Source organism: Cervus elaphus, chromosome 19 (assembly GCF_910594005.1).
Source record: "Cervus elaphus chromosome 19, mCerEla1.1, whole genome shotgun sequence".
Taxonomy (NCBI): Eukaryota; Metazoa; Chordata; class Mammalia; order Artiodactyla; family Cervidae; genus Cervus; species Cervus elaphus.
Genome location: NC_057833.1, coordinates 25,420,810 through 25,442,841, shown reverse-complemented (window position 1 = coordinate 25,442,841; position 22,032 = coordinate 25,420,810). Strand labels below are relative to the sequence as shown.

The 22,032-nt window shown below is 37.5% G+C and overlaps 2 protein-coding genes across 10 annotated transcripts in view; one reads left to right on the top strand and one right to left on the bottom strand.

The window, feature by feature from the left end:
* ECT2 (epithelial cell transforming 2) overlaps nt 1-10,098 on the bottom strand; it is a 56,515-nt gene extending 46,417 nt beyond the window's left edge. For 2 of the 9 annotated variants that reach the window (XM_043874623.1, XM_043874629.1), the window contains exons 1-6: nt 9,923-10,079; nt 4,844-4,995; nt 4,137-4,216; nt 3,934-4,026; nt 2,235-2,417; nt 809-898 (exon numbers count right to left, since the gene is read on the bottom strand). In XM_043874623.1, coding sequence (XP_043730558.1) covers nt 809-898; nt 2,235-2,417; nt 3,934-4,026; nt 4,137-4,216; nt 4,844-4,973 — 576 coding nt within the window. In that variant the 5' untranslated portion in view covers nt 4,974-4,995; nt 9,923-10,079. Of the gene's footprint in view, nt 1-808; nt 899-2,234; nt 2,418-3,933; nt 4,027-4,136; nt 4,217-4,843; nt 4,996-9,624; nt 9,762-9,922 lie in introns of those variants that run through there. The other 7 variants (XM_043874630.1, XM_043874632.1, XM_043874626.1 and 4 more) reach the window with 6 other exon arrangements.
* Nucleotides 10,099-20,799: 10,701 nt separating this feature from the next.
* Nucleotides 20,800-21,225, top strand: LOC122675560 (NADH dehydrogenase [ubiquinone] 1 alpha subcomplex subunit 2). Its single transcript, XM_043874474.1, has one exon. It carries the CDS (start codon nt 20,812-20,814, stop codon nt 21,109-21,111), a length of 300 nt encoding a protein of 99 aa, XP_043730409.1. The 5' UTR covers nt 20,800-20,811; the 3' UTR covers nt 21,112-21,225.
* The last annotated feature ends 807 nt before the right edge of the window (nt 21,226-22,032 follow it).

The window sequence follows — 22,032 nt, the reverse complement described above, 5'->3', positions numbered from 1 at the left end:
TGGCTTTCACACAAGTGAAAAAGTAAATATATTTCTTCTCAGAGGTGGGTGGTGAAGTAGAAAAGCTTGTTGCTTTGCCAGGCAAAGGGGGACACAACAGGCTTGTGTCCCAAAAAAATATATGTCCTCAATTTATTACTTTTTAAAAGCCAGGTTGCCATCACATCAAGATTCTTCCCACAATATCCCATTAGCTCCAACATAAATACTTTTACAGATCAAAAAAAGAGGTTTCTATGAATTCTCTAGAGCAATGAGAATACTTTAAGACTAGATATACATAACAAAAAATAGCAATGCATAAACAAAAACTTCAAATAATGCACTAATAAAATACTTAAAAACACAATTTAAACAGATAGTTACTAAGTTTTTCTAATTCACAGACCAGCCACCCTAGACAAAACATTTGTTTGTTTACAAGGTTCTTCAGAATGTTTCTTCACAAAGTTTAAGACCTAGTATACTCATAGTTGGCTTCCCAGGTGGCTCAGACGTAAAGCGTCTGTCTGAAATGTAGCAGACCCAGGTTCAACTCCTGGGTCAGGAAGATCCCCTGGAGAAGGAAAGGGCAACCCGCTCCAGTACTGTTGTCTGGAAAATTCCAAGGATGGAGGAAACTGGTGGGCTACAGTCCATGGGGTTGCAAAGAGTCAGACACGACTGAGTGACTTCACTTCACGTTCATAGTAATTTCTCCTTCAATATTTTAAAAATAAAATCATGATACAACTACCAAAAAAAAGCAAATTTAAATTTATTTTGCTAGAGAAAATATTCTTTGACTAGAACGTTTTAAAATACTTACTAGTTCTTCTTTCTTCCTGAATCCAGTAAAACACAGTACTAGATTCATCATGCTGGTACAATAGAGTGGGCGACATGAAAATGGCAAAGGCTGAAGGATACAATTTTAAATCTGTGAGCTTCTCTATAGCAAAAATAGAACACATCTTTCTAAACTAAACATATTTCCCTCTCTTGCCATTTAACATTCCCAACCCCAAAATATACTTGCATCTTTCAATATGTAACAAATTGCAAGGACCAATTTCACAATAAAAATTTCCCATGATTTCCCATATCATATTTGATACACATACTCTAAACACACTTTACTACTGCCAAGTAAAATATAAATATCCATACCCAAACCTTTATTTCCAAAATGTACTTTGATACATGAGGCATTGTCTATAATAAAAGATTTCCATATACTACTGTAAATGCTTCAAGTTAAAGTTAAAAGAGGTCAAAAATATTTTTCTAATAAAGACTGATCATACATATACTTGAACCAAATATGATTCCAACTTTTCAGCTAAAAAATGGAGACAGTAAATAATTTAACAAATCATTTTATCTATCTATATATGAAAGAGAATGTTTAAAAACAGATATAAATTTAATTCCCACTATTAGGCAGAAATATACTTTTCCATAATCTTGGCCTTTAAAATGTTTATGTGTTTTTTGAAAACAACACTTCTGAATCAAAACAGAGAATTAAAAGATTATCATGTGCTCATTATTAGTATCTATAATAAAAGAAGCACAAAGACCCAAGAAGTTTAAAGTTAATAAGGCAAGCTTAAGAATGCCAAAACAGAGCAATAAAATAAGTATTAACTCTACTACAACTTAACTGAAATGCTATTCAAAAACAAAAAGCTAAAGTAATTTCCCTAATTTATCAGTAGAAACTGATAAAAATGCAATTGTGGTAGCTGTTCTATGTAGAGGAAAATTAAAGTTTATGTATTTATATATACACATCATTGGTACTCAGGTTGAAGGCAAATTATTTCTTTCCAAGATACTGCAGGTATTAAGATTTTGTATATACATATGATATTCCTTGGGCTTCCCAGGTGGTGCTAGTGGTAAAGAACCTGCCTGCCAATGCAGGAGATGTAAGAGACGGGAGTTTGATCCCTGGGTTGGGTTCGTTCCTTGGGTTGGAAAGGAACCCTGCCTGGAGAATCCTATGGCCTGGTGGGCCAAAGTCCATAGGGTTGCAAACAACTGAAGCGACTTAACACGCATGCACACACATATTATTTATGATTAAAGGACTTTTGAGTTCTTAGTAGGAGTACTACAGAGTAGTCACTACTATTTCTATTCTAAATATTTTATATTCTCAACAATTAATGAGACTTTTCTGCATAAAAATTCATTAATAAAATTTTATTAACCTTGAAAAGTTATAATAAGCATATATTCTTTCTTACCTCTCCATTTTCTGCACAGTTTAATACAACTGGTGGTCCAATAACTCTACAATCAGCCTTGTATAACTCATTAAAGACAGAATCCTGGAAGTCCATGACTATGAATACATTTTCAAATTCTGGAGAATCCAAACTTTTAAATTCTTCAACTGATTCCATCTTTACAAATGGCACTTTAATTTCCTTGATTTTTTCCATGGAGTTATTAAGAAATAAAATTTATATATTATAAAATCAATTATAAATCTTTCTAAATAAGACCCCAAAATCAACTCAGTATCAACATTTTTATTTGTATATTTGTAGAAATGTAGAAACTTAAGTTTTAAATCATACAGTGAGCGTTATACTTAATAGTGAACAGTCATATTTCTTTAGTTATTTATATAAACATATCTCTACATTAAGATTTTAAATTTTGAAAATTATTATAAAGGCGTAAGTTTCTGACATGACTTAGTACTCATTATAAAGCATCTAGTATGGATATAAAAATAGGGATGATGAATTTTTTAAGTACATGTATTTTGATAGTAGCATGCCTTAGAAAGATATCCACAGTTGCTTTTAATTCTGACTGAGAAAATGATGCCATATGCATAGTTCTTCCTCCACAAATTATAGTCAGAAAAAAAGGAAAAAATACTATGACATGTAACATCTACAAAAAGTTCAGTTTATATGAGGGAAATAAGAGAAAGATAAGAAAATATGGCAGCAACTACAACATTGTATACACAGGATACAAAAAGGCAACTGTGTAATGTACATCCCTGAAAAAGAATGAAGATAGTTAAGTATCTACATGACTTGTGTAAAAAAAACAGAACCATTTAAAAGAAAATTCAAATGGGTGAGTCAATATTTGGGCTTTACTTTCCAGGCTGATGTGAAGGAATGAATTGTGTATCCCAAAACTCATGTTGAAGTCCTAAACCCCTGTACCTCAGAACGTTACTATTTCGAGATATGGCTTTTCAAGATGTAATAAAGGTTAAATGAAGTCACATGGGTGGATTCTAGTCAGACTGGATTAGTGGTGGATAGGTGTCCTTATAAGAGAAGGAAATCTGGACATACAAAAGAGATATGCATGCACAGAAGATAAGGCATGTGAAGATAAAGCAAGAAGATGGCAGTCATCGACAAGCCAAGGAGAAAGGCCTCAAGAGAAATTAAACCTGCTGGCACCTTGATCTTGGACTTTGGCCTCCAGGAAAGTGAGAAAACATATTTCTATTGTTTGAGCCACCCAGCATATATTATTATGGAAACCCTCACAATCTAGTATTAGCTGGTATAGGGAATTAGAAATATTTCATACAGTGAGGTAAATTCCCTGATGACTGTCAAATATTGACTTGCAATTGTGGAAGTAAAGCAAGAATTTAGAATAAAATAAAATTATTCAGAAAAAACTAGAGTTTAAAGTATTAGATCTTCACAAATACATAAGTGAAATGTCATTTAAATTTAACAATGCCAAATTACTCTATAAGGATTTCATTATAGAACATTATAGTTTGAGGTTTCAGAAACATTCTAATTTTAAAATAAATGTCATAGTTTTCATTAATCTAGCTTCAGAGTGCTCAAAGTATACCTCGTGTCTACTTTAGGCCCAATCACCATTAAGTGGACTATAGAATACAATCAAAGGAAGTGCAGCATGCCACATGCAATGAAATGCTTGACCTACCATATTAACAATACTTTTTATTAATTTTTCATCCGATTTTCCAGGACAACTTTCTTTTATCTTTATAACAGGGACTTCCATTATTTTAATAGTCTGTGGAAAAGAGACTTAATTATGAGATTAAGAAAACTATAAATTTATTTATGCACCGATGGAAAGAAAATAGTCTCTGTCAAAAAAAATAAAAAGCTAAATCTCCATACCTTTAAGGCTTTTATAAGTTCTTCTTGTTTTCCAGCTTCTTGAACCAGTATGACTCTTGTTTCAATCTGAGGCATTTCTTCTATTAAAATTAAAAATGTTTAAGTAAAACACTTTTATTATTCACTAACATCGAAATCAGTAGTCTCCAACCCCTTTTTTGGCTATATCTGTAATGTTTTTCATCTTTAAGATAAAAACATTCCTTGAAATTAAAATGACTTAATTTCTAGCTTTTTAAAAAAATCTGATCAGGTATCATTTCAGAAGAGAAACATACTGTATTATAAACAAAGTATTCAAACATTAGCACTCTTCATAACCAAAGAAAGCATTCACTAACTTGCAGAGTCATCCTCTTAAATAGCACATACAACTTTAGGAAAGATAGGTTTACACAGTGGAAAGGGAAGAAGTGGCTCTTCACCTGACCAGTCCTAACTGAATATATTCTAGCTAACAATATTGCAGCTAGACTGCCCTCACATACAGCAAAAGCAATATCCAACAAGACGCCCTCTCCTTCGAAGTTGGAAAATGCCAAACAACAATAAAAAAATTTAGTGTAATGGGTTTTTGTTAACAAATTTTTACTGAATGCCTGTACCCTAACTTAACAATATTATAGTCAAATCATAAGAAAATCGCTAGTTAGTAAGTTTAGGATTAAAAGAGTACTTTGGCATTTTAAAGCAGGTAACATGTTTACCTTCAACACATGAAGTAGATCCAATAAATAAGTTGTCCTTAGAAGTTTCGGGAACTTTAGAATCAAAAATGGAAGAGTCTGCCAAGCTTGTACTGCCAGTAGTGGATGTTAATGCACTATTATCAGCCATTGTTTGTTCTCTTCTATGATGGCTGAAAAAAAAATTTAAATAAAATTACAAAAAATGAACATAATTGTTAGGCAAAAACAAGCATTAATACCTACAACTTATAAGAAATATCATTGCCCATTTTTTAAAAATACTGAACCAAAAGAAGTCACTCAACTTCTCTGAGGCTGTTTGCTCTTTTTTATCTGTAAAATAAAGATACTCATACCTGACTCATAGAGATATAGTAAAATAACAATGTACCAAAAGTATTATATGTATAAAAGTACAAAAGTACAGGATGTTACCAGTCAAAAAGTACTCAAAATGTACTCATAAATACTATGCTACCTCCCCCTCCATACCTTTGCCCTCATCCAAACTATTTCTCTTCCTATTTTCATTTATCATGTCACCATCATCCCCTAAATAAATCCCAGTCAAAAACCTGATCCATCCTTACTCTTTCATCCACCTCATCTGCCCTCCCCTAAATGGTGCTGGAGAAGACTCTTGAGAGGCCTTTGGACTGCAAGGAGATCCAACCAGTCCATCCTAAAGGAGATCAGTCCTGGGTGTTCATTGGAAGGACTGATGCTGAAGCTGAAACTCCAGTACTTTGGCCACCTCATGCGAAGAGTTGACTCATTGGAAAAGACTCTGATGCTGGGAGGGATTGGGGGCAGGAGGAGAAGGGGACAACAGAGGATGAGATGGCTGGATGGCATCACCGACTCGATGGACATGAGTTTGAGTAAACTCCAGGAGCTGGTGATGGACAGGGAGGCCTGGCGTGCTGAGATTCATGGGGTTGTAAACAGCCGGACATGAGTGAGCGGCTGAACTAAACTGAACTGAAATTACTATCAATCCCTCAAGCATCTCTGTATCTCTGGGATCCGGCCAGTCTTTTTGTGGCCAATGCCACAATGCCCACTTGATGAAAAGCAACAGTTCCAGAAAACTGACTCTATCACCAGTTTCTTCAGAGGTCACGATCCACATGGTTTTCAGGGTATGGTTCTAAAAATAAATGTGACCATGTTACTTCCCTGCTTCAAACTTGCATGAGAAGGGCTCCTTAGACAATCAAGTTCAAATTCACCGTCCAGTTTACACTTTCATCCTAGTCCACCTATTTAACCTCACCTCCTCTATTTCCCCAAGTCCACATGGACTGTACTGCTCCAGCCATAAAGGATTTCCCAGAATTCTGCAATCAATTTACTTCACACCTACTTGCATTTAATAGGGCTCAGTTCTTCTCCTAGCATGTCTTTCAACCCATCACACCACTTGACTTATCTTCTGTAGATTTCTCCAAACTTCTCAGGTATAACTGGACTGCTCCCTTATCTGTATTTTCATATTACTTTACAAAAATTTCTCCTCTAAAAGATTTCACAAGACAATAACAAGTGTCATTATGATCCTGGACTATGAAAGAAAAATTATCTTTTTTTTAAATTTCCAGGACTTAAAGAGTTGAAACGTTAAGCAAACCGGGAATAAAGAAAAAGCTGAATAGACCGTCATCAATTCAAATTGGAGTTTTTAATGTAAGTTTATTGTCTTGAGGTAAATTTCCAGAATATTGGGCAAATACAAAGAAGAGGCCCCATCTGATCTAAAGGTGCATACCTTTCCTACATTTTCAGAATAAAAAAATATACAAATAACTTTCACTATATTTTTAACAAAGTAATGTTTAAAGTATTATTAGCCTCATTTCTGCAAAGTGATATCAAATAGTGTGACAAGGTACACACTAATAGACTTAAGCCTGATTATTAAGTGGACTAACTTATATTAGTTGCTTCAAGGTCAAGCAACTCAGCTTCCAGTTTCAACTCTGCACTTAGTAGGTTATGCCTCAGTTTCCACACCAGGAAAAGGTAACAGTACAACTCAAATCCAGTTGTGATAAACTTAATAGATGATGTCTTTACAAGAGTGACAATTATTCATTCTCATGATGCAGGGAAACATTGAAGGCAGGAGGAGAAGGGGGGGGCAACAGAGGATGAGATGGTTGGATGGCATCACTGACTAAATGGACATGAGTTTGAGCGAGCTCTGGGAGCTGGTGATGGACAGGGAAGCCTGGTGTGCCGCAGTCCGTGAAGCTGCGAAGAGTTGGACATCACTGCATGACTGAACTGAACTGATAACATTCACAATGTGAACATTTCTCATTGTTTTACCATAAATCCACATCAATCATTATTTAAAGGCTTCCCAAAGGAGAGCTCCAATAGTTGATAGTAAAAGTCTTAGAATCAGTAATAAACTCTATCCAGCCCTTATTTTTCTGTTAAGTCTCTCACACGTAAATGTTTCTAGTGAAAAAGAAACGCTCTGAACAGGCTTTCATTTCAAGTCCCCTTAAAAGCCTGTTAATAAGAAAAATCCACCACAACTACTAACCTATATGCTACAACTACTGAAGCCAGGGCCCAACTACTGATTTCTGTGCTTGGCAACAGAAGCCACTGCAGTGAGAAGCCAGTGCGCCACAAGGAATGAAGAGAGTAGCCCCAGATCACTCACCACAACTAGAGAAAGACCACATGCAGAAGGAAGACCCAGCACAAACAAAAATAAAATTTTTTAAAAAGAAAGAAAAATCAAGAGATGACTGCTGCTTTAAGGAACATAAGAGTGAGTCTTTAATAAATCAAAAATACCATGAGTTCACACTTATGCCTCTCTGTTTAAAGACCATCAAAACAGGGAAGTAATTAAAAAGCAAAATTGTCTCTGATGACACTATATATGATCAGTTTATTGCCAAAACAGCTTTCAGTCAGTGCAGCTGCTCAGTCATATCCGACTCTTTGCGACCCCATGAATCGCAACACGCCAGGCCTCCCTGTCCATCACTAACTCCTGGAGTCCACCCAAACCCATGTCCATTGAGTTGGTGATGCCATCCAACCATCTCATCCTCTGTTGTCCCCTTCTCCTCCTGCCCTCAATCTTTCCCAGCATCACGGTCTTTTCAAATGAGTCAGCTCTTCCATCAGGTGGCCAAAGTATTGGAGTTTTGGCTTCAACATCAGTCCTTCCAATGAACACCCAGGACTGATCTCCTTTAGGATGGACTGGTTGGATCTCCTTGCAGTCCAAGAGACTCTCAACAGTCTTCTCCAACACCACAGTTCAAAAGCATCAATTCTTCAGCACTCAGCTTTCTTTATAGTCCAACTCTCACATCCATACATGACCACTGGAAAAACCATCGCCTTGACTAGATGGACCTTTGTTGACAAAATGATGTCTCTGCTTTTTAATATTGTCTAGGTTGGCCATAACTCTCCTTGCAAGGAGTAAACATCTTTAAATTTCATGGCTACAGTCACCATCTGCAGTGATTTTGGAGCCCAGAAAAATAAAGTCAGCCACTGTTTCCCCATTTATCTGCCATGAAGTGACTATGACAAAGCCTTTGACTGTATGGATCACAATAAACTGTGGAAAATTCTGAAGGAGATGGGAATACCAGACCACCTGACCTGCCTCTTGAGAAACCTGTATGCAGGTCAGGAAGCAACAGTTAGAACTGGACATGGAACAACAGACTGGTTCCCGACAGGAAAAGGAGTACGTCAAGGCTGTATATTGTCACCCTGCTTATTTAACTTATATGCAGAGTACCTCATGAGAAACACTGGGCTGGATGAAGCACAAGCTGGAATCAAGATTGCTGGGAGAAATATCAATAACCTCAGATATACAGATGACACCACCCTTATGGCAGAAAGTGAAGGAGAACTAAAAGGCCTCTTGATGAAAGTGAAAGAGGAGAGTGAAAAAGTTGGCTTAAAGCTCAACATTCAGAAAACTAAGATCATGGCATCTGGCCCCATCACTTCATGGCAAATAGATGGGGAAACAGTGGAAAACAGCTTTAACATTTAGAAAAAAGATGCATGCTAAAGTTGTATCAACAATCTGATTACAAACTGAAAAGCACTAATAATTTTTTCACATTCATGTATTCTGTAAGCTTTTAAGATAAACACACACACAAAAAAAATCAGTGTTCATAAACCCATACAGATTACTTTTCATCTGAGAACATACTCAAAGAGTTTCTAACTAAATACAAAATATGTCTCTTTCCATAACAAAGATAAAATTTGTCATTTAAACAAGTTTCCTTTTATTTTTTTAGGCAATCATCTTTCAGGGTGGAGGAGCTAAATGCCATACTGGACATGTTGGTGGTGTTATTGACAATAACATTGTTCACATTAGGTAATACTGTCATTAACAAATAACTTTTATTTAACCAATTTGTGGGACTGTTCTAAACCTTTTACTTGCATTCATTTAATCTTTGCAACAATCCTGAGGGGCAGGTACTATTATTATATTCATTTTACAGATAAAGAAACCAAGAGCAGAGAGATAAACTTCCCCCAGGGCATACAGTTGGCAAAACAAACATTCAATTCCGAGCTGATTTCAGAGGCTGCGCTTTTAACCCTTAAACCATACCCATCTGTACGCGGGGTGGAGCGCCGGAAAGGGCTGGCGTTTCACATTAAATACTAAAAACTAAAGATGCCAGGAAGAATCCAAGAGTGAAACCACTAAGGAATCTGAGATAAGCCCCCAAACGCCGCAGCTGCCGGCCCCCAGATTCGCAGAGCCCGTTGTGGCTTACCAACACCCCCTTTCCGACAAGTCCCCCCTTTGCCCAGAAACTCTTTCGGAAAAAATATCCAAGCCGGCAAGCGATAACGAAGCATAGCAGCCAGGAGGACCTCCAGTTCCCACTCTGCAACCCGGCCCCGCTGTTGGGAAGACGGCGGGGTGGTTTCCCGAGCCGGGAAGCCGGGGCTGGGCGCTCCGGAATTCGCGGTCACCGGGGCGGGGCCGCGGGACACAAGCACAGCGGCCCACTGCTCTGGGGACGCCGGCCCACTCCCCACCTCCGCCACGCGCACCCACAGAGCCCTCACCACTCTCAGAGGACGCCCTGGAAGTCCCACCTTTTCAAGCACAGGTCCCGCTCACCGTTACCGCCATTCCTCGCCGGCCGCGGCCACAGCCAAAGCCAATTCAAAAAGTGAGTCGCTCTCTCTAAAAGCCATGCCGATTGGCGCGTGATGTCAACCTCCTTCCCATTTGCTGGAGTCTCCAGAGGGGCGGTGATTGGCCGCCGCGCTCCTCCCTGCAGGCGCTGACGGATTGGTCGTGCGTGTGTTTCAAATAAACCCAACGGCTCCGACGTCAGAACGTCACGAATTTGTAGAGAAGCGCCGGGACGCGACCAGGAGGTGGCGATAGAGGAACCTGGGTTTCTGTGGGCGTGATTAGCAGGTGTGTCTGAGGCTACCGCTTGTTTACCCAGTAAATATCCCGTTTCCTAGGGAGAGGTTGAGTGGATTTTCCGTCCCCTCAGCGTTTTTTTTTTTTTTTTTTTTAATGGATTACGCTCCGCCAGATCCCTTAAATGTAACCTGTGCCTTGACAGATGAATTTTTCCTCAGTGGTTCCTGTGAGTTGTAAGATTTTTCTGCCTGTATGCTTCTGGCTTCAGGAATTTAAACGAAGGTTAAGGGGTTCAGAGTTTGGTAGTCTCTTGGTGTCCAGGACATGGGAACTTAGAGTCTCTCCAGCTGGACTTTCAGAAGCCGCTTATTTATATCCTGACGTATGTAAAGCACTGTGGTCTGGGCTAGGGAATTTCAAGCATGATTAGAATAAATTCTTAGTGTTTCTAGCACTTTTTAAAATATATAAACTCGCATTTGAAGAAATGTAAAAATATGGCACGAGATTCTAGAACTTTCTGAAGCCAAAGTAAATTGTTTCCTGCTGCACCCCCTCTTCCTCGAGGTCTTTTGCTGCTTTCCTCTGAAGTCTAGCCAAGAATTTATCATTTTTCCTATAATTCCTATTGCTGTAAAGAAAGTCTTATTTTCTTTGTTTTCTATTAATAAATATAATGCTCTGTGCCACAGTCTCAAAAAAAACACTCCTCCCAAAGGTGAGTTTTGCGTAGTTTCAACCTATTTGCTGGTTAAATAAAGGCAGAAAGGAAAATCCATTGCTAGAATATTAAATTTGGACAAGAGAAGGAAAACATACTTTGTAATGGAACACTTCCTAACATCACAAACAGATCCTCAGTATTTAGAATTTTTCCTAATTTTGTCAGGCCACTTTAGAATGCCTGAAAAGCATGTGATGCATTCCACAAAATGAGTGAAGCAGTGTGGTAATTACTGGTTTCCTTCTTCATAACTGAAGAATATTTACCTTCAGCCCTCCACTTAATGCCATAATAACCGTTACAGCAAGGGCTTCCCTGGAGGCTCAGTGGTAAAGCCTCCGCCTGCAGTGTAGGAGACACAAGAGACACAGGTCCAATCCCCTGTCTGGAAGATTCCCTGGAGAAGGAAATGGCAACCCCTGGAGAATCCCATGGATTGAGGAACTTGGGGGGCTATAGTCCTTGGGGTCGCAAAGAATTGGGCATGATTTGAGCATGCACGTGAAGGTTAGGGCAAAAGCAAGGAAAAACAGTCCCTGAAATTTCACACACACACACACACACACACACACAGCTATTTCACTGTGGAATGTACTTTTGTATTTAAACTAGGGTGTGCCCAGCATTCCAGAAAGCCTCCAGACTGAAAAGATATTAAGCTGGTGAGGAAAGAGTCCAACACAGCTGAGCACACACACAGTGAAGAGAGCATCTTATTTCCTCTGTGTATTGTTTCCTGTTAGGCTTTGTACACAAATTTATTGATTTCCTACAATGTATCACCATACAAATTGTATGATAGCCTAAGAAAAGTTATACTTGATTTTTTTGGCCCCACAACATGTGGAATCTTAGTTCCCCAGCCAGGGACTGAACCCATGACCCTTGTATTGGAAGTATAGTCTTAACCACCAGACTGCCAGAGAAATCTCTGTATTTGATTCCTTTTAAGGGATATATGGCAGTTTGACTAGCAAACAGGCACTATGACGTTCTAATATTTCTTAACCTTGTGACATCCTTTTCATCTCCTAGGCACATAACTGCAGGCAAATAACTAAACTTTCTATGCCTCAGTTTGAGTTTTTATAAAAGGGCAATTACCTCATTACTGTTGTTGTGAGGATTAAAATTTGATATGTATAATTAAAACATAGTCTTAGCAACCAAACAACAACAACAAAGCATATAATAAACAGTAGATGTTAACTGTTACTGTTATTTTTACTGTTACTCTGGCTGCTGCTGCTGGTGCTATTACCACTACCGTTAACTCAGCTGCAGCCCTATAATTACCTGATGGGACTGATGTTTTCTACACTGCCTTCTCAACTCTGACCACAGGAGCAATGGCTCCTGTTTCTGTTCCCTTTGCCCCAGCATTTCCCCAGCCACAAATCCTACTACCTACCAGACCAAGCTTGTTGTAGCAAAGACCTCCATCACATTCTTTTCCTACCAGAGAGAGGACAGTCCTTCCACACCAAACCTGATCTCTCTTCTCTTTTAAGGGAAGGCTTGCAGTGCTCATGATGTCTCCTCTTGTCTGGAAGATAAGGCCATCTTGCTGCTGGCCTTGGCCAGGCTTCTGTCCTCTTCCAAGGCAGGTCCCAGCCAAGATTTTTTATGTGAAATGTGTCTCTTCACCTTCACTGGAAATGTAGTTATTGAATGCATATATCAAGGGGACAAAACTGTTTACAGTCCAGGATAGATAGATCAAAATAAGAACTTCCTTGAAAGAATAGACCATTTAAAAAAATTCTTATGTCTTTCACAAGATGCTGAATGAACAGGCTTCAAACAAAAATACTGCAAAAATTGAATTAAATTTAAGTACTTAGTATATTAAAGTGTGTGACGTTTTCATCAAGCAATAAGATAATTTCTGAGGTGGGGAAATGAAATGTAGAAGGTAGAACTACTAAAATTCTTCCTTTGGAGGATCAGCTTCCCCACCTCCATCTCTGAATTAAGTGGCACACTGGACCGTCTTTCCTGACTTAATCTTATATGTTTTTACTTCGGTTTATCCCCTCCTCTTTGTGTGTAGTTTCTTTCTTCCCTTACTCCCTCCCTTGTCCATCTCCATCTTCTTTTTTCATCCGTACTCCTTCAGGGCAGCAGAGAATGGGGAGTTAGAAAAGTTAGTTTAGAATTATGGAACATCTTTCTCCACCCTATATCCCGCCACACACATTCACAAATATGCACATTGCCCATGCCATCACTCTTCAAATCAGAATGAACAAGATTTCTCATAGCTTTGTGGTTTGTTCTTATCTGCTAATAAGAACTAGTATATCTAAAAGAATTATTAAACTTGTTTCAATAAATGGGCAATATTCATTGTGATGAACTTTGTTTCTATTACCTAAAGGTGTGATGAAATATGTTACAATTTCTAGGTTTTATTTTTTAAGTATGAAATGTCATCAACCAATAATACTATTTTATAGTAAATTTTAATATTTCATTATAGGATTAAATGTTTTACCATAACTAGATATTGTAATGGCACACAGAACTCATGTAATTGTTTTTCTCCTGTATTGTCATACTTTTCCCCTCAAAGCATTTATGACATACATAACTGTATATAAAGCCACAGCAGGTAGAGATAGAAAGATTCAGTTTCTCTAAGAATTTATCATTTAAGATTTTTGTTTCAAAATCTTTAATGAGTAGCCATGGAATTCTGTACTTTCTTGAAGTACAGTCATTAACATTTTCCAATTAAACTGTCATATTTCTAGCTTGGTTTTAATATAGCATCTTCTAACTTGTCATCTCTGCCTGTGAAACAAGCTTTAGAAATTATAATCACTGTGATACAGAAGAAGTTATTATACACCTCAATAGTCAGTAATTAGGATATGAATCATTGCTTTATTTTTATGAATCATTAGGCTATAAATCACTTGAATAGATTTGCAAGACTATACAAATTTACCACTTAAAGTTTCACTTGAACAAATAGAATTAGCTTTCCTTGATGAAGCAAGCCGTTTCTAAATATGATGAGGCCATTTTTTCAATTATGTAATTTGATTAGTAAAATTTTAGTGGAAAGAGAAATTTCAGTTCACTAGTCTCATTCTTTCTTTTACAAATGAATATTACGAAGGCCCACGACATAAAGCTTATATTCCTTTACCAAGGTCAGGTAACTAGTTAATGCCAAAACAAATATCAAAACTTTTATTTCTATTAATCTGTTTTGTCTTTTATTAAATTAAAGATACTAATAATACTAATTTATATTTCACATTAAACTTAAAAGTTGTTGTTGTTTAGTCGCTAAGTTGTATCTGACTCTTTTGTGACCCTATCGACTATAGCTCACCATGCCCCTCTGTCCATGGGATTTCCCAAGCAAGAGTACTGGAGTGGGGTGCCATTTCCTACTCCAGGGGATCTTCCCGACCCAGGGATCAAACCTGCATCTCCCACACTGTCAGGTGGATTCTTTACCACTGAGCCGCCTGGGTAGCCCAAACTCAAAAGTACCAATATATTTATTCATACTGCTTATATATTTTATTTTTGAATACATTAAGGTGCTTTCAGTCCCATAAGAGCCTTGTTAGTCATGTTCACCAATGTATTGATCTCTAGCACCTAGCAACGGTTCCTGGCACATAGGATGTTCTCAAAAGTTATTGCATAAATAGCATTGTAATTGATCTCTAAGAATCCATATTGCCTTCCTCTAATTAATTATCCAGTCTGCATTCAGAGTGACATTATGCAAATCCAAACTCATCATATCACTATCTCCTTAAAACGCTTCAATCCTACTAGGCCTACATGACCTGACCTCTACTCATTTCCAGCTTCATCTTATACCATGCTCACTTTCTTCCTCTTGAGTTCTATTCCTGCCTTTCTTCTCAAAGATTTTTGCATCTACTCTTCTCTCTACCAATTCCTTTAATCCTCATTCTTTTAACTTAGAGTAGGCGACTTCTACTCATCCTTTTAGCATTTGTTTACTTAGTATTCCCTGGAAGGTCTTTTCTCACTACCCACACCATCAGAAGCCTCATTATACAGCACCCAGCACCATGACTGTCTCTTTTGTGATACTTATCAAAGATGCGATTATTGAATTTATGTCTGTCTCCTCCAGTATCTAATCTACACCAAAGGGAAATTGTCTTTTTGTTCATCATTTTATCCATGTGCTTAGCACATAGAATACACTCAATTAAATATTTGTTGAAATAACAAGTAAATGAATTAATGATTGAATTTATTTTTATTATAAGGTCACTGATACCTTTTCTATAAAATAATAAAAAAAGGTTTCTTTTCTTCATTTTGGCCATGCAGCTTGAAGGATCTCAGTTCCTTGATGAGGGATTGAACCCAAGTCACAGCAGTGAAAGCTCAAAATCCTAATCACTAGACCACTCCCCTAAAAAAGCTTTTCTATTATTTTTATTCCAGTTCAGTTCAGTTCAGTCACTCAGTCGTGTCCAATTCTTTGCAACCCCGTGAACTGCAGCACACCAGGCCTCCCTGTCCATAACCGACTCCCAGAGTTTACTCAAACTCATGTCCACTGAGTCGGTGATGCCATCCAACCATCTCATCCTCTGTCATCCCCTTCTCTTCCTGCCTTCAATCTTTCCCAGCATGAGAGTCTTTTCAAATGAGTCAGTTCTTGCATCAGGTGGCCAAAGTATTGGAGTTTCTTCTTCAGCATCAGTCCTTCCAATGAATATTCAGGACTGATTTCCTTTAGGATGGACAGGTTGGATCTCCTTGCAGTCCAAGGGACTCAAGAGTCTTCTCCAACACCACAGTTCAAAAGCATCAATTCTTCAGCGCTCAGCTTTCTTTATAGTCTAACTCTCACATCCATACATGACTACTGGAAAAACCATGCTTTGACTAGATGGACCTTTGTTGGCAAAGTATTGTCTCTGCTTTTTAATATCCTATCTAAGTTGGTCATAGCTTTTCTTCCAAGGAGCAAGCGTCTTAATTTCATGGCTGCAGTCACCATCTGCAGTGATTTTGGAAACCCCAAAAATAAAGTCTGTCACTGTTTCCACTGTTTCCCCACTATTTGCCATGAAGTGATGGGACTGGATGCCATGATCTTAGTTTTCTGAATGTTGAGCTTTAAGCCAACTTCTTCACTCTCCTCTTTCACTTTCATCAAGAGACTCTTTAGTTCTTCTTCACTTTCTGCCATAAGGGTGGTGTCATCTGCCTATCTGAGGTTATTGATATTTCTCCCGCCAATCTTGATTCCAGCTTGTGCTTCATCCAGCCCAGTGTTTCTCATGAGGTACTCTGCATATAAGTTAAATAAGCAGGGTGACAATATACAGTCTTGACGTACTCCTTTTCCAATTTGGAACCAGTCTGTTGTCCCATGTCCAGTTCTAACTGTTGCTTCCTGACCTGCATACAGGTTTCTCAAGAGGCAGGTCAGGTGGTCTGGTATTCCCATCTGTTTCATAATTTTCCACAGTTTGTTGTGATCCACACAGTCAAAGGCTTTGGCATAGTGAATAAAGCAGAAATAGATGTTTTTCTGGAACTCTCTTGCTTTTTTGATGATCCAGGTGATGCTGGCAATTTGATCTCTGGTTCCTCTGCCTTTTGTAAATCCAGCTTGAACATCTGGAAGTTCATTGTTCATGTACTGTCGAAGCCTGACTTAGAGAATTTTGAGCATTACTTTACTCAAAGTAATGTGAGTATGTGAGATGAGTGTGAGATGAGTGTGAGATGAGTGTGGTAGTTTGAGCATTCTTTGGCATTGCCTTTTTTAGGGATTGGAATGAAAACTGACCTTTTCCAGTCCTGTGGCCACTGCTGAGTTTTCCAAATTTGCTGACATATTGAGTGTAGCACTTTCACAACATCATCTTGAAATAGCTCAACTGGAATTTCATCACCCCCACTAGCTTAGTTCATAGTGATGCTTCCTAAGGCCCACTTGACTTCACATTCTAGGATGTCTGGCTGTAGGTGAGTGATCATAGATGAGTGACCACTCCTCTAAAAATAGTTCTATTATTTTTACTTTAATTCATATTTATGACAATTTTTCAGGAAAAATTAAGCAACATATTTCCACAATTAATAAATTTACAAAAGGATAAAATAATTTACATGTTTAATTGAAAGTTGAGTGTATTACCAAAGAATAGAATGATTTTTATACTGTATTTAGCCCAACTATAAATGGATAAGAGTTAATACTAAGGGTATGAAACTGATCAGATAAAATGTGCCATTGTTTATGAATATAGGCAATTATCCATGTCAAAAATTCAGTTTTCCTGCAACCTACACTTTGATACATTATACACTAATACTTATAAATTGCCTGTTCCATACTATCAACTGACTTGTAAACATCCAAGTTATCCCAAAGTGATTCTGTCTTCATTTTAGTTTTGACAGTAACTCCATCTCTGTAAGGTAGTATTTACTATGACAACAATTTGAATACGTTGATTATACTTAGAAATCCTTTGTTGCTGCTGTTTAAATGAATGGAAAAAATGTAATTGCAATTCAGTTGAAATAAAAATGGAACATAGGCCATCAAAAAATTGTGGATATTTGGCCTCAATTGGCATAGACATTTAGCATAAGCAGACTTACTGTGGGCTTAATAATAGAGGAAAAATTATATGTAAGAAATAATAGAAATGCATTGGGAAATATTTTAAAGGTGAGATAGTGTTGTGATATTCAAGTGCATAATGCAACTATATATAAATCCCATGCCTAGAAAAAAATTAACATAAATGAAATATACAAAATGTTGTTAGTGTTTGTATCTTGATTGTTGCATTTAGGGAGATTATTTCTTTCTCTCCTTTCCCTGTTTTTGTTTTTTTTTCCTGTACTTTTCCAATTTTCTATCATGACTGTTTTAGTGGATAGTTGTTTTCCTGGCTGTTGAACACTTCCTTCCTAAAACTGGTGATTTCCCTTTTGAGGAATTCCTCATTGAATATGGTTTTAATGGGAGGTAATGTTTGTCTGTTACCATAGATTTGAGTGGAGCCATCCTCTTCCCGTGATTAGAGCTCGGTCAATCTTATGCTTTCTCAGAGAACATTGAATTTTTAGCATGTGCTGAAGATATGGAAGGGCTTCCCTTGTGGCTCAGATGGTAAAGAATCTGCCTGCAATGCAGAAGACCTGGGTTAGATCCCTAGATCAGGAAGATCTGCTGGAGAAGGGAATGGCTACCCACTCCAGTATTCTCGCCTGGAGAATTGCATGAACAGAGAAACCTGGTGAGCTACAGTCCATGGGGTTGCAAAGAGTTGGACATGACTGAGACTAACACGGACGTACAAACATGTGGAGAGGGTTAAGGATCATATACATTCTAATAGCTTCAACAGTATGCAGAGCAGATACTTTGGGTACAGTAATCTTGGCTTATGTTTCCACTGCCTATATCTCTGGAGCTCTCTAGCTTCTGCCCATTTCTCAAGGTTGACCCTTATACTGATTCTGTGAATTTGCAAAGTAAATTAAATCCTTTTTCACTTCAAGATAGATTTGGTACCAAGTTCCAGTGAGGATGTGGAGTAACATGACCTCTTATACATTGCTGGTGTGGATGTTTCTTACAAAGTTGAACACAATTGCCAAAAGACCCAGTAATACCATTCTTATGTATGAGAGTCTTTCCCCCCCACCCACTCTCAAAATCATAGCTTATTTATTACTTCAGATTAAAAGATAGTATGCATATTAGGGAATCTTAAAATTCAACTCTGGAATTATACACCATCTAGTACTTTTGCATTGAATGTTAACCCCCCAAAAAAATCTCTAAACACCTGAAGGTCCCATTAGAAACATGAACTATGGTAATTAAAAAATTGACATTTAATTTATTCAATATTTAGTATTTACATAATGAAGCCACTGGTAATAAAGAAATAGTAAAAAATAAACTTTAAAAAGCAAAGATTTATATTCTTACAATATGCTAATTATCATAATTGTATGTAAAAATTAAAACATAACAGAACTTTCTGTTACAAAATTCTTAATCATCTGAGTTGTAGTCATTACTTGCTAACAATTTACATGCAACATCTGTTAGCACTCATACTTGATTTTTTCCCCCAAGAAAGTGTGAGTAGATATTTAAGAGCAGACATTAATTTACTTGTGGACAGAAAAAAATAAAACTGTATTTAAGATTAGTATTGGGGACTTTCCTGGTGGTCCAGCATATAAGACTCTGCACTCACAATGCAGGGGATCCAGGTTCTACCCCTGGTCAGGGAACTAGACCCTGCATGCTGGCACAACTAAGAGCCCAAATGCCAAAATCAAAGGTCCTGCATGCCACAACTAAGACCCAGCCCAGTCAAATAATAATAGATTTTTAAAATAATCTTAAAAAAAGACTAGTACTCATCAGTAGCCTCTTCTCTATAAAGTGATAAAAATAATAAGACCAAAAAAATTCCAAGATGGAGTTGCATAGGCAGAGAGAATCATGCATGGCACAGCTCAAAAAAATCTTGGGACTAATCAGACACACATCTTTTCTCTCCCCTTCAATGATGAGAAGTGGGTTTGTCATCAAATTATAACAACTGTAGCAAGTAAGTGGCACCAGATGTACAATTAATTAAATCTTGCAAAATACTGAGATGGGAAGGGGTGGTCAAGAGGAGGATCAATTTATATATCATTCAAACTATATACACCATAAGGCTTCCTGGTGGCTCAGATGATAAAGAATTCACCTGCAATGTGGGAGACCTGTGTTCGATCCCTGGGTTGGGAAGATCCCCTGGAAAAGGGAACGGCTACCCACTCCAGCATTCTTGCCTGGAGAATTCCATGGGAAGAGGAGCCTGGCAGACTACAGTCCATGGGGTCACAAAGAATCAGACACAACTGAGCGACTTTCACTTTCATATACAGCATAAGTGAAATGAATGAAGCTCATCCCAAACTGGCTGTGAAACAAATAGACCTTTATAACCTTTATAACCTAAAATTATAACGTGTAATAATACAATATATTTATATAGGAGGCAACATCCAAGCAACCTTATATTATTTACTGTGTTGTTTCCACTTAAAAATAATTTTGCTAAATATATATCTCAACTGAGCACTGTATATAAAATATCCTAACAGATACAGATATTTACCTTTGGTGAGTTAAAGACCTTTTGGTGACTTCTGTCTGATTTGCAGGCAGAATGCTACATGTACACACACATGTGGAAAAACTCAACCTGAGGTAATCCAAAAGATGTGCATGGGAGGAGACTTTGAGGAAATTTTATTCAAAATTGCTAAAAACTGGGGAAAAAAAAAAACCCAAGTGCATATCATTAGTGAATGCATAAAAAGGAAATACAAAACCTGGGAAAATAATCAGCAGTTTACATGCAACAAAATGGATGACTCTTACAAGCATCATATTAAGTGGGAAAAAAAAAACCAGAAACAAAAAATCTACATGTTGTATGACTCCACTGATGTCGCATTCTGAAAAAGACAATGATAAAGGGACAAAAAATATATCAATGGTTGACAGGGTGAAAGGGTAGGAGTTGGTCTACTGCAAAATGGCATAAGAGAACTCTTTGGGATGATGAATGGAAGTACTCATGTCTTGATTTGGTAGCAGTTACACAAATGTACATCTTTGCCAAAGGTCATGAATTTTACTGTACTGAGTAATATTTTAATAAACGTGACTTTTAAAAAGAGCCAAATGGAAATTTTGGCATGGAAAATAAAATATCTAAGCTAAAAAATTAACTGGGTGGACTAAATAGTAGATTGTCATTAATGATAATAATAATAGTGGAAGTACTAGCCGAGATGGCGGCGGCTGCAGCGATTCGTGGGGTCCGAGGGCAATTGGGCCTTCGTGAAATTCGTATCCATTTGTGCCAGCGCTCGCCCGGCAGCCAGGGTGTCAGGGACTTCATTGAGAAACGCTATGTGGAGCTGAAGAAAGCGAATCCCGACCTGCCCATCCTAATCCGCGAGTGCTCGGATGTGCAGCCCAAGCTCTGGGCCCGCTACGCATTTGGCCAAGAGAAGAATGTCTCTCTGAACAACTTCAGTGCTGATCAGGTAACTAGAGCCCTGGAGAATGTGCTAAGTAGCAAAGCCTGAAGTCTCCACTGAGGATTAGGAACAACAGCCCCAGAGTCTGGGCTCTGCTGGACTGAGTACAATGTGGAGAAATGTATTCTGTTCTGTATAAAGATTGTGCTGAAAAAAAAAAAATAATAATAATAATAATAGTGGGCTAAATAGTAGATTACCCCTATTGAACTAAGGAGAAGGATGGGCTTAATAACAGAATGGAGTCAGTCAACTTGAAAATAAATCAATAAAAAGTATCCAATTGTAAGAACAAAGAGAAAATTTTTGGATAAACAATGAAAGCTTTTTGGAACCTGTGGGAAAGTGTAACTATAATTGGAATCCCAGAAGGAGAGAGAGAAAGGGGGAAAATAATTTTAAGAAACAATGACCCATATGTTCTCAAATTTGGCAGAGACATAGCTTTTGCCAGAAGAAAAAGTTTCTATTTCAAGACAAATTAGGATAAATACAAAGAATGGCTTGCATATCATGGTCAAATTGTTGAAATCCAAAGAAAAGGCAACATCTTAAAAGCAGCCATGGGGGAAAAAAGACACATTACAAATAAGAGGACAACAATTTGCAAATAATACTGACTTCTCATTAGAAACTGTGGAGACCAGGAGACCAGTGGTACAACATTAAACAAATACTGAAAGAAAAAACTTAGTAGTTTTTAGTTTTAGTTTTTTTAGTTAGTACCCAAATTCTATATCCAGTGAAAATATCCTCCCAGAACGAAGGCACAATAAAGACATTTCAAGTAAAGGAAAACCAAGAATTAATTGCTAGCATACTGACATTACAAGAAATGGTAAAGAAAGTTTTTCAGGCTGATGATTCTACCTAGAAACTTTAATCCCCAGGTAGAAATGAAGAACTTTAAGAAATGCTAGGTAACTGAGTAAATGTAATTGAAATCTATTGATTTCTTTAAAACACAGA